Source organism: Hydra vulgaris, chromosome 03 (assembly GCF_038396675.1).
Source record: "Hydra vulgaris chromosome 03, alternate assembly HydraT2T_AEP".
NCBI lineage: Eukaryota > Metazoa > Cnidaria > Hydrozoa > Anthoathecata > Hydridae > Hydra > Hydra vulgaris.
In genome coordinates this window covers 62,473,241-62,487,448 of record NC_088922.1, presented here as the reverse complement: position 1 = coordinate 62,487,448, position 14,208 = coordinate 62,473,241, and the positions used below count along the sequence as shown (strand labels likewise).

The 14,208-nt window shown below is 29.5% G+C and overlaps 1 protein-coding gene across 3 annotated transcripts in view; it reads left to right on the top strand.

Annotated features, from left to right (window-relative positions):
• LOC100214111 (fibroblast growth factor receptor 1-A) overlaps positions 1–1,232 on the top strand; it is a 36,593-nt gene extending 35,361 nt beyond the window's left edge. For all 3 annotated transcript variants that reach the window (XM_065793942.1, XM_065793941.1, XM_065793940.1), the window contains one exon: positions 93–1,232. In XM_065793942.1, coding sequence (XP_065650014.1) covers positions 93–218 — 126 coding nt within the window. In that variant the 3' untranslated portion in view covers positions 219–1,232. The remainder of the gene's footprint in view (positions 1–92) is intronic.
• Positions 1,233–14,208: the final 12,976 nt, after the last annotated feature.

The following is a 14,208-nucleotide window of genomic DNA, read 5'->3' as shown; positions in this document are numbered from 1 at the left end:
ACATCTGCATTTATTTTCATCTTCTTTTTTTTTCTCTCTACTTCTCTTTGATTTTTTCTTTTTTTCTACTATATTTCTTTTTTTTTAATTAGGATTACTTAGAAGTTTTGAATCAGTCTACTGATTCATTAAACTCCTTACCTTCAGAGAAGATGGAAAGTGATGAGTCGTACAACTCTAGTGTAGTTGATTGCAATTTTCGAAATCCATTAGTTTGAATAGTAGTTACAATTATTTTAACGTTGTTAAAAAAAATTTCAAGTTAATTGCTTATAAGAATCTTATAGTTTAGTGGTTTAATGGTGATACGCTCGTGATCTCAAAAGATTTCTATAGTTTAATCAAAGCTGATGGTGGTCATGTTGTGTTGTCTTGGTGGCCATGTCACGTTGGCAAAGAAATATAGTTTAAGACTATTCTTATAAAAATTGAGAAAAACTAGTTGATAATATAAACGCTGCTTTGACCATACTCTATTGTAAACGTTTTTACAAATGATGCAATAGTTTATTGTAAATCTTGCTGCTAATGATGCAGTATTCAATTATAAACAATGCAAAAAATCGTCCAAAATTCTGCTTAAAGCTACCATAAACGACGTGACAAGTGATGTAGTATTACAAATCCTGAATAATAGTTCAATAGTTTAAAAGAAATATTTTATTTTTATTTATATATTCCGACAGATTTGTAAATATATTTGTTTTTTGATTTCTATTTTCTTCGTTTTTTTTAATTAAACAGTCTTGCTTGATTTCAAATTTACTTTCAAATGTTGTTGTTTCAAATAAATTATATTTTGAATAATCTTTTAATATAGTTCTTCTATTAAATTTTATTCCTTAAATAACCAATGCTCACTCCTATTAATTCAATTAGTCAATCTAAAATTGATTTCGGTGTTTAATTTAAAAGCTGTTTTATAACAATGTTGTTAGCATTTCAAGATTATTTTTTTAAAGTCTTTAAAAGAGAGAATTTATACTATTTTTATTTTATTTTATTTTGAATTTAATTTTTTATTTTGCGCCTAATATGTAAATATATATATATATTTTTTTGTAAATGTTTATGAATTTTATATATTTTTTTTCATTCTTTTTTGTTGTTGTTATTTTTTTGTTTGTTTATTTTTTATACTATCTTGGTAATTTTTTTTTACGTATCTCTAGGTTAATTTTTCTTCGTTATTTTCTTCAATTAACTTATAAAAATAAATTTCCTTTATTTGATATTGTTTTTTATTTGTTGTTGTTATTTCTTAGATTTATAGATTTTTTTTTCATACATTAAAATAAATTAAAAGCAAGAGAGAAACATTTCAAATACCGTAAACAATTTTTTTCTCATTTCAATAGCAAAACTTTTAAACGTGAATCTACAAGAACCTATTTGTTTGTTGATAGAAAAAGTTTTTTTTTAGTAAAACCAAACTTTAAAAACTTTTGATACAATTAATCGAAAGCAATAACAAATCATGAAAATACTCACCATGAAATTCTTATTCACACAATAGAATTTATAATTTATAGTATAAATGATGATTTACAAGTTACTAAATTGTAAACATTTTAATTACGCTAAACAAAAATTCAAATCTGTAGATATTATTTTCACCTGCCAAATTAAGGGGGGGGGGGGGGTACAGGTTGTTTATTAATTTTTTACTTTCAGCATATCGTCACCTCAAAGCAAGAACGCACCATCTAGGTTTTTTGCTTAGTGGAGAACAATTTTCTTCACTAAGTAAAAAACCTAGATAGTGCGTTCTTGCTTTGAGGCGACGAATTATTTTCATGTCATCAATTTTCACGTTAGAGCTAAAAACACTCATTTCAATTATATTATAATTGAACTGAGTGTTTTATGCTCTAACAAAAATTGACAAAAAACCTAGATGGTGCTTTTTTGCTTTGAGGTGACGATATTAGGATCCCCCTCTCCCCACCCCCCAATATCCCTCATTTCGAAGTAATGTAAAATAGATTTGCAATTTTTTACTGAAAGAAACCATTTTACTTTACATTATACACTACTGTAAAAAATCGTTTTTTTCTTCAAAAGTGTTAAACGAAATACAAATTTATTACATCGAAACCTCCATTATTTCATTTTTTTTTTTTTTTTCAAACAAAAGATATACGCCGAATGGCGCAAACAGCGCCATTCGGCGTATATCTATGTTTATGGAAAAAGTTAATATAAGTAAATTTAGTTACAATTTTTTTGCAATTAACTTTGTAATTACTATTTATACTGTTATCATGGATAACGATTTATAAAACCAAATAGAATTTTTATTTTTTGTTCAAAGAAAAGAAAAGTGTTTTTAACAAGTTTTCTTTACAAATGGAATTAATGAGGCTGTTTTCATGTTTTTAGAAGTTTGAAGCTTTCTTAAAATTCCGAACCTATCGGTTAGCAATAAACTGCGGGAAAAAAAAAACTATTCGAAAAAAAGTTTATTTGAGCATGAAAGATCAAATACAGTAAAAGGATGCAACTTTGCTGAATGAAGAGTCAAGCGAGAATGAGTTTTGGTTGATGGAACTAGAGATGATGGCTCCTTTGAGCAACAACCATGATAGTATTTGTAGAAAATAGATGCAACCTTAAGATAATGGGAGACTAGCTCTACCAAGACAGTTAACGCAGGTTCAACTACAATGCATTTTTTGTATAAAAAATTAGAAGAACCAACCCAAATATGAGAAAACTTGTGTTTTATACAGATACGAATAAGAGACTTAAAGAGGAAGAGAATAATTAGCAGTAAAAAAACGGTAAGCACGTTTAAGTAAGGCAACCTTTGCAGAAGCTAACTTTGTAATGGATTTATATATGGTTTTGATAAAAGTTCAGTAGTGAACAATAATCCAAGAAGACGTAAGATGACGACTCAGTGTGAGGATTGCCATTTATTAATATTGGAATGTTGACAATATTGCAATAGTTTTAAAATTCACAAGCCACTTCAAGCCCTAAGCTGTTACAGAAATAAGATCAGATTCAAAATCGCTGCCACTTTTTCAGATTCAAATTTTGATTGCTAACCAATCGAAAAAAGAAGACTTTATGTAAAAACAGGAGTATAAAGTTGACTCGTCATCTATTCAAGCCACTTTAGATTTAAGGCTGTCATGAAAATTGTGTAGATAAAAAACAATGCATGACCAAGGATAGAAGCATTAGGTACCCCAAAAGTTAGAGGAAATGAAGAAGAGTGTTAGCCTTTGAGAATGACTTTAATAACCTTTTCAGATAAATCATGTGTCAAATTTTTTCTAAAGTTTTTGGTATGTCAAGAGAATTACCTTGCCGCCTCTATCTAATTTACACGATATACACAATAAAATCTTTCTGTTACAGTAAAGCCGTGGCGCAGTGGTTATAGCGCTTGCTTTATAAGCAGGAGATCCAGGTTCGAAAAGAACTCTGGACATATTTTCGTGTCACGGTAATGAAGGAGGCGTGAACTTCCTATTTAAATGCACTTCCGCGGTGCTCTGTGACAAGACCGTTAGGACTTCTTGGGGCACCTAAATAACAAAATAACAAGGCAGGTGGGGTAATGTGAATCGAAGGGGTAATCCGAGACAAATTCATGTTTATATGTTATATTGATTATGGCTTTAGGTATGAAAGTTTAAATTTTTCTTTGTTATAATATATTAAATAATTTTAAAATATAACCTAGCCATGTCGTTAGAAACGGCATTTTTTAGCTAAAACGATATAAACATCAACAGTCATTTTTTTCTCCGTTTTTAAACTTCAGAGAAAATATATTCAAATAAGGCATAAGAGTATGGAAAATAGTTATTTTGAAAGCTTAATTATTATATTTTCAGGATAGTATAGTTTTAAGCCACTAATGCACGTGGTTTGTTTAAAATTTAAAATATAATCAGTATTTATTTGTATAGCTTTATTTTACCTAGGTGAAACAATATCTTCACCTAGGTAAAATAAAGTTTTATGTAAGACCTATTTAGTGTTATAATATTTTATTTTGTGAAATATTATTGTTTATGCAATTTTATTTCACCTAAAATTTAGCATATTTTTCATAAACATTACATTAGAAAGTTAAAAGATGCGAAAAAGTTACAATAAAAGACAAAGCCTAAGTACAATGCTGATAGTATGGAAAGAGCTATTATATTAGTATGTGAGAAAAAAAAAAGACCATTTATCATGCTACTAAAAGTTGTTCTGCTTCAAAAGAAACATTGAGACGAAGAATAAAAAAACAAGGATTTGATGTAATAAACGGTAAGGTCGAAAAAGAGTGCTGAGTGATAATGATGGAACTATGTTTGTAGCTATTGTCAAAAATTATGATCTTTCTTTAGATTTTCTTGACATTTGTATTCTAGTGGCTTTTACACAATGATGAGGATAAAAACTCCTTTTAAAAATGGGATTCGTGGAAAAAGTTGGATAGTTTCATTTAGGAAGCGTGATGTTGATAAACTGCAGTTACGTAAAACTGAAATACTTACACTGTTCAGGGCTAAAAGTTAGATAATTGCTTACTATTTTATTATATGGAATTCATAATAATAACATTGTATCAAGTGGTATATACAACCTTGATGAAACTGGTCTTTCTACAAATCTAAAAAAATTATTTGCACATTCAAAAAGTAAAGATGCATGTGAATTGGCTGCTTCTTCTTGTAAAACTACGTACTCAGCGCTGTTCTGTGTGTCTGCAGATGAAAGATATTAACCACTATTTGTTGTTTTTGAGGGAGTAGGTCACCTGTATTCTAAATGGATAGAAAATGGACCTCCAGGATGTGGTTTTGGGGCAAAAGCAAGTGCATGGATGCAAGACTATCTGTTTGAAAACTGGTATTTTACTTGAATTTCTATTATCTACTTAACTTTTTTTTTCTTTTAACTTTATTTTATTTTCCATTTTATATATATGTATTTACCCTGAACAGCCTTTGTTGTTCATTAAGTCATTATAAATGATTCAATATAAGTAAATACATTCTTCGTTAAGGTTTGTGGAGCACTTTATACCATTTGTTGACCAAGATCAAAAACCAATACTCTTGATCTGTGATGGTCATGGTAGTCATTTAACATATTGTACCATAAAAGCGGCCATGGACAACTATATCCATATTATTTTTCTTCTGACTGCTTAAACGCATTAAAATAAGTAGATGTGTCTGTCATTGGACCATTAAAGAATGAGTGGAGAAACATTTTAAAGTGCCTTGCAAGAGATACACAAAGCAGAAGTATTGATAAGACAGCTTTTACAGGATTTTTAAAACAACTGTGTCATTGACTCTCTACAGTAAATGCTATTTCAGAATTTCGTGGTACTAATATCTCACCATTAAGTAAAGAAAAAATGGAAAGAAGAATAACAGGTATTGACTTTCTTAATCAATCGCCTGAACGATATAACCCTAAATCTAAAGGTCAATCATGTGTCCTAAGAGGTCGTCCATAAAGTACGTAGGCCAAAAATCTAGAAAGTTGACACAAAAACCCCTCCCCAATTCTTCAATGTTGCTATGCGTACTTTTAGGTCTCCCTAAAAAATACATTCGCTTTTGAAATACTCCCTTTTTTTAATAATTAAAAAAGTTTTAATTTAGAATATATATATATATATATATATATATATATATATATATATATATATATATATATATTTTTTATATATATATATATATATATATATATATATATATATATATATATATATATATATATATATATATATATATATATATATATATATATATATATATATATATAATAGAAGGTTTTCACCCAGACGCCAAGGCTTCGAAACCGCCAAATTTTTATTAAATACTTTTTTTTTTTTTGAGGATATGAAAATATATAAACTTATAGGAATAATTATGTAAAAATTGATATATTTTTTTTATGTAAGAATAAAATTATTTATTTATAATAAAGCTATAATAACTCGAAACAACTTTTTCTAAATTTTTTTATAGATTTATTTAGGGTATATTACATTTTCGAAAATTCTTAATTAGTTAAGAACAAACCGTACATAGGACTCCCAAGAGGGATGTTAAAAGGTATATACCTGCCCCGGCCGCCAAGATAATAGGAGCGCCAGAAGACGAAAGATGAAAAGAAAATCATGAGACTTTAATTACAGAAAAGTAAAAAACTTGTTTTTATTGATGACGCATAAAATAAACTTACTTGGTGATGTGCATAATAAATAACTACCATAGAATTTTAATTTTACTATATTTTATTAGTATTATGATTTTAAATTATAAAAAAAAATAATAATTCAAAACTATAATATAACCATCATATTTTGTCACAAAGAGCCGCTGTTGAAGAAACTAGAAAGCAAAACCGTTGGAATATACTAGCGCATGATGTATCTATAACAAACTCTTGTAAAAGTATTTTATTTAATGCTACTTTGGCTGCAGCAATGTCAATCGTCAGCATATGAAAGCCTGGTGTTGCTTTCCTTCATCAATATTAAACTTTTATGTATAAGTTTCATTGATTATTGTAAATAGAAGATCTTTATTTTTTTTTTGCTGCAGTCTCGCTAAATGGAAGATTTTGCTTTAGACGTTCAGCTCAGAATGCTGCTTTAAAACTAATTGCAAAACAAACGCTGTTTTACTTTTAACAAACGGGATTACTGCTGCTCTTAAGCCGTTGCTTTGCCTTCAATTTTTTGCAAAGCAAATTATGATAATAAAATTGCAATGAGTCTGGATATGTAGTTTTTTTCCACGAGTACTCCAAACATAAGCTTAAAGTGAATAACTATAACGTTGAAACTTGTCATTCTATTCAACAAATTAAATCAAAAATTTTGAATGCTCAAAGTAAGTCAAATTTTGGCTTCATAGCTCGCCAATAAAACACCTATTGAATAAAAACCACGCAATAAAAATTGATAAAAATTGGTGCTAATGTAGCCTATGGCTACACCAAACTCTAGATAAAATCTCAGTTTGATTGCTTAACTGATTAAGAATTTATGGCAGTTAAAGTTTAAATTTTTTTAGTTTTTTGCCACTTATATCTCAAAACGTTACTTGTGATATAGGTTACAATTTTGAAAATAATGGTTACATGAATGTTCTACTATGTAGCATAAACATTTTTTTATTATAATTACTTTATTGGTTCCCAACAACATTCACATATTGAAGCATTCAAAAGTTTTTATTTAGATGTTTTTATCTTCTTGTTTTGACTTCCTCAGGAGGATTTCGCTAAAAAAATCGAAAAGTTAAAAAGGTTTTGCTTAATGATAACTAGTGCAAGTGTAACATCAAAAATTCACACCGTCTTCTATCAGATCAAGGTTTTCATCAGTCACAAAGGATACCCCTTGGGACCCTATTGCAAACTAACCGTCAGAACTGCTCGTTAAGATTTTTATCAACATTGGTCAAGGTATAAACAAAACAATAACCATCAAGAGTACTAAGAAAGATTGTTGCGCTGCATTATTGATCGGAACAGTAAGTTAGTCAGCATAAAGTCCACAGTTTGTGAACGAAGTTTAGGCGTTTACGTAGCGAATATGGAACCGAAATATTAATCGACATTAACCGATAATTTAATAACAAATATTTTTCACAACTGCTGCGTAAGAACAGGCATAATTAAAACCGACATAATTGATAATTATAGATAAGGAAAATAGTGAGAAAAATAGGGAATTTTTCTCACTATTTTCCCTATCTAGTCACTAAAAACATGAAATATAGGGAAATAATAGGGAAATTAGAAAATTTCATCATTTCTCTATCTAATCACTAAAAGCATAACATTAAAAAAAATTCCCCTTAATCAAAAATATTGGTACGTAAAATAAATAAAAACTCCTAAGCACATTTTTGCCATTTATTGAAAAATTCTGTGGATTGAAACTTAGTGTATAAAACACATAATGCAAATAACGCTCACGAATTATTTCTCGCGTTTTTAGTAAACAATATAATTAGACGGTCCTTTAAATCTAATGAAACTAACGCGTGCTCTTCTAGCGAACGGACGCGCTTTTGAAGAAAAAGAAAAAAAAAGTTCTAAAAACATATAAACATATAAATACATATCTTTTTATAAATCAACTCAGCATCCTTGTAAATCAATATGGCATTGTCTTTTCAAGAAAAAAGAAAGAAAATGTTTAATGAAATGTTTGGTGAGTTTTAAAAAGAAATGTTTAATGAGTTTAAAAAAGAAACAGAAGCTATGTTCAGGGCCGTACCGATCCAATTTTGCGCTTCGGGCAAGAAAAGAAAATTGCGCCTCCTCTTCCCCTCCCTTCCCCCTCCCCCTCCTTAAAAAAAAAGAAAAAAATTAAACGAAAAAAACGATTTATTGATCACAAAATTTATCACATCAAGTTTTAAGTAAAATTTGTCATTAAGGTTGCACAAACTTTAGTTCAATGCCACTTTTCTGGCTTTTCTTGAGGCAAATTCACTAATGACATCATCAAAATCAATGTTGTTTGCCACTTCATTTTCAATTGGAATCATAGCCAAACTAGACAAACGTTCTTGGCCAATTGTTGACCTCATATAGTGTTTTATGAGCTTAAGTTTACTGAAACTTCTCTCACACGTAGCAACTGTGACCGGTATGGTGAGGAAGATGCGAATAGCAATTGTTGTGTTGGGATAAGCATCGATCAAAGAATATTTATGAATGAGCTGCAAAATTTCGATCGGGCTAGATTTTTCAAAGTTGTCCATCATTGCGGCAGCTTGATATTTAAAGTTGCCATTTCTGACTGGAAATCGGAAGAATCTAAATCTGTCTTGTCAATTTGAGATAAATTTGCAGCTTTTTTCTTGAGTTCATCCACTGAACTTTTAGAGAGTGAATGCTTACTGAGGTAGCCAAAATCAGAGGATACAGCAGACATCAGCCTCAAACCGCCACTATATTTGTGTAATAATGCTGTCAAACACAAAGTTGCACTGAGATCCGAATTCTGTTTCTGCTGTGAGAAGATGAGAGTCATCTTCAGCTTCATAAAGTGCTATTCGCTTCACTTTGCGCTTCCTCTTAATTGGAAAGCCACCATCAATTCCGCTCTGGTTAGCTTTTTCTGTGGCATCTTTAATAATATTGTCTACCCCAACATCTCAAAAATTCTGAATGAAAGCCTTCAACTATTTCATTTTTTTTACGGCAATGTCAATTGAAATGGTTTTTGACTGAAGCAGTTTGTTTTCCCGGTCAATTAGAGAAAGAATTTGACACCAGAAATCCAACAAACACAAAAAACTGAAATTAATATGAATGAGAAGTTCTTTTGCACTGCTAACTGTGACAGCATTTGTCATGGGATTGTGGATATTGGATTCCAAAACTTGAAGAACATCTTTGATTTCTCTGTGCAATGGTGTAATTGCTTCTTTTTTGGTAGACCATCTTGTGTCACTATTTCCCTTTAATGAGATGGTCAACTTAATTAAGCTCAGAAAAATGCCACTGTTTTGTTGACTGATGTCTTCTATTGTTCCCCGAAGGGCAAGATTGTTCTTGGCAAAGAAAAAAATTGCATCAACAACCACTTTTAAGATATCTCTCCGCTTTTTCATATCTCCACTAATAACTCTCTACAGATCAGAATTCAGGGTCTTTCCTTCCTTGAGGTTTTTTTCAAGAGTTTTCCGATCAGAATAGCATCTTTGGTGTTCATTGTTGTTTTCATGCTCAGGAATTCCTGGGTTTAGTTTTTTCCAGTCACAAAACCCTTTAGAAATTTCTGAGAAATTGTTGGTTTTTGTTGTTAAAAATAACAAACAGCAAAAACAAAATAAAGAATCTTTTTTATTGCTGTACTGCAGCCAAGTGCGAACAAATTTTTTACCATTGGGATGAATTTTTTCATACCATTTTGAGCTGAAGTGTCGCATTCTGTTGTCAAAATCACACAGCGTGTTTGGGAAAAATTCTCTTCTGTCTTGCTCTGGCCTATGCTCAATCAAAAAGCATCTTATTTTGTCCGTTATTTTAGGCCATGTTGCTGGATCCCTATGTTGAAAATTTTCTTCCGAGGCCCTGGAATTTCTGAGATTTCTGAATGAAGTTCATCCTCGTCCATTTTAGCTGGGCCTGAAAGCTAGGCATTTTTATCTTCCCTGGTTAGTTCTGAATCAGTTGTGCAAAATTCTTCTTGACTTTGGCTGATGAAAATCTTTTCTTCAATTAATTCCAAATGATGATCAGAACTCAATTAAAGTCAATTATAGGATCTGTTGAATTGTCATTAATTTCGATACAAATATCCTCTGAAATAATTTGTTTCCACTGAGTTTGTTACCAACCACTTTTTGAAACAGTTTTGTAGTTTCTCGTCACTTTCTTGGCGCTGTTTTTTATTCTTCTTAAATTCAGCACCAGATAACTTATGGGTTCGACTCATAATAATGCTCAAAAGTTATCAAAGGTATATTAGTGTTATAGGGCGTTTTTTGTTCAGTATATGAGCTTTAATATTTAAGAGTTTGTGTCAAGAGGCGGAATTTTAATTAATTTTCTTATCAACAGCAGCGACGCCGTGAAAATTAGTTTCATAAACTGATTATTGTTTTTTTAATTTATTAAAGTTTGCGCCCTCACAATTATGGCGCCTCAGGCCGCGGCCCGGCCGGCCCCGCCCTTGGTACGGCTCTGGCTATGTTTAAAAAACACGAACTAACGGTTTTAGACATAATCAGTGGAAACCCGAAAATTTTAAACGAAAGATTGGACAAGCTTGAGACCAACGCTAATGAAAATGTAATTAAAAGTTAAAAAAATGAAAAAGAAATTGAAGAAATAAGCGATAGCATAAACTTTAATGAAAATATTGATAAAAAAATCGAATACAATAGCAAAAAATTAAAAAAGGATATATTCGAAAATGAACTTTTAAAAGAAAAACATCGAAAACTTGAAGATTGTTCACGTAGAAATAATCTACGAATAGATGGTTTATACGAAGACAAACAGAAGAAAAAGTCCATTTATTTTTCAAACAAAAACTTGTTCGCACCTCTATACTAACAGTCTTAAGATACTTGTGCACATATGCGACACAAGTACCATACTTTAAGAACATAATAGAATGCTGGAAACATATCTGAAGAGAGTTTATTTCCAGTTATCGTTTAAAAATTCTCTTTTAACTAATTTAAATTTTCATCTAGTCGATTTTTGAAAATGTTGACGGAAGTCGCGTCAATTACTATTTACGGTAGGGTATCCCACTGCAACACAACACAGTTCGTAAAGAATTTCTTTTTTGGCATGCAATTGAATGCTCTTTGCTGTGCAAGTCTTTGATTATGACCATACATAAAATACTTTGACGACGAAGGACGATTGAATAATACGTGAAAGTTTATTTCATTAAATCCATGCAAGAACTTGAACATCATAATTAAATCACCTCTTATTCTTCTTTCTTCAAGTGTCGTAAGACCTAACATTTTTTTTTTTTTCTTTCTCTGTTTTAATATAATATAAGATTTTACAACTTCGTAATATAAAATTTCAATAAATAAAATAAGTAAAACAGATAGGGGCTCAAAGAAGATGAGGATGACAGTACGTTATCGCAATCTTTTCATAGATAACAAGATTTCAAATAAATAACAAGATTTCAAAAAAATATCGTAATATGTTACAATATGCGTAATAAAATTTCAATAAAATATCGTAATAAAACGCATAATTCGCTAATAAAATTGATAAGCAACCAACAAAAGTAGAAATAAAACAAAAACAGATTTATGAGAAATTATTCAAAGTTCTATTAACCAAAAACGTTTCTTATATTAAAAAAAAAAAATTTTTTGTTAAAAACTTGAATGAACTTAACGAATTTACCGTACCTTTGAATCCTTTTTGAAAAGTATTCCATACTTTTGGACCTCGATATAGAATGCTGTACTCTGAATATTCATCACTCACCTTGTTCATGATATATTTAAAGGATTTGATGAAGACAAGTATACCCTAGGTGTATTTATCGATTTAAGTAAAGCTTTTGACACTGTCAATCATTAAATCCTTCTATCCAAACTGAAAAGTTATGGTATAATAAATACTAATTTGTCCTGGTTTGATAGTTACTTGTCTAATAGAAAGCAGTTTATTTCATATGATAGCGGAAAAACGGAATATAAGTCAATCACCTGTGGTGTTCCTCAAAGATCAATTTTAGGACCACTTTTATTTCTCGTTTATATTAACGACTTATATAAATTTTCTAACATTTTAAACTTAATTTTGTTTGCAGATGATACAAACTTGTTTTATTCTAGTAAAGATATCAGTAAATTATTTCAAACAGTAAACAAAGAACTTGAAAAATTAACCCAATGGTTCAAATCAAACAAACTATCTTTGAACATCAATAAATCCAAATACACTTTGTTCCATCGTCTTCATAAAAAACAAGATATTCCATTAAAACTTCCTGATCTTTTTATTGATAACGCATTATTAAAAAGAGAGCAATCAATAAAATTTTTAGGTGTGGTTCTGGATGAAAATTTAACCTGGAGGGACCACATAGGTCTAATTGAAAATAAAATATCAAAAAATATAGGTGTTTTGTATAAAGCCAAGCAGTTTTTAAATCTATCTTGTTTAAAAAACTTATATTATTCTTTAATTCATTGCTACTTAAATTATGCAAACGTTGCTTGGTGCAGCACAAACGCAACAAAAGTAAAAAAACTGTTTAGTAAACAAAAACAGGCTATAAGGATAATTACAAACGTAGACCGTTTCTCTCACACTCAAACATTATTTAATAAACTTAATATTCTAAATGTATATAAACTAAACCTTTACCATATTCTTATCTTCATGTTTAAACTTGATAAAAAAATATCACCAATGTTATTTAATTCACTTTTTGAAAAAATAAACCACATATACCCTACCAGATTTTCAAAAAACAATTACATTCAATCCAAAACACATTATTCAGCAACCAAATTCTCAATTGCTAACCGAGGTCCTAAGCTGTGGAATACAATATTAAATAATGAGCTGAAATCTAATTATTCTTTAAACCAGTTTAAAACAAAACTTAAGCAATTACTGATGATACATGAAAATGAATTAAAGTTCTTCTAAAAAGCTTTTTAAACTGGCAAACAAAAACAAAAATTAACCTACTAATTACTCTTTAATATTATATTTAATATTCTAAACAATAGTCTGCTATTGTAAATGTATTTCTTATCTTATAAGTTTTGAATTTACAAACGATTTTTTTAAGTTTTATTATTTGAAATACTAATTACTAAAAATATTGTAAAATTTTATAATTTCAATTTTTATTAAAAAAAGTTATTGTAAATTCTTTTTGTAATATTAATACTTATATATCATCTTATTTTACTAATCAGTTCTTAAATATAAATACTCTTTGAATACTCTAAATATTTTAAACGTTATATATTTTATTTTTTGCATTTTGTTAAAACATTTTATTTGATGAATATGCATTTTTTTTGGGGGGGGGCTTAATGATAAGATGAATTTTGTCTTCTTCAAGCCCCAGCCATGTAAATATTTGTTTTTATAAATTACGAGTGTAAATTATTTTCAATCGGCAAATACAATAAAAAAAAAAAAAAAAAAAAAAAAAAAAAAAAAAAAAAAAGAATATTTGTTTATTATCCGAGGCAGTTTATAAGTGTTGGACATATTCGCTCTAAGATTATAGCTATCATTTTTATTTATTTTAAACTTGTTATTAAAGCTTATAGGAGAGATATTGTGATTATAACGATACATGAAAATTAAATGCTGGTAGATATTTATTTCAAACACATTCATCATTTTCATATCTTTCATTAAGGGCTTAGCGTGTTCACGCCTATTTTTTGAGTAAATGATTCTGCAGACATGTTTTTGTAGACTATAAATTTTTTTAATCTTTGCCGCTTGAGTACTTGCCCATGAAATGTTTGCATAGCTGATGAAGCTATGAATTAGCCCAAAGTAGATTACTTTAAGACTATTTTTATTGACGTAGGAGCGAACTCGATACATCAAACCTATTATTTTGGTGATTTTTGACTGGATATATATTATATGTGGAAGCCAACATCCTATTAAACTCTCCATGTTTGGTCCATGCATTGGATTCATTGGTTGATGACCGGTACCACTGCGCCGGCAATCCCATTCATA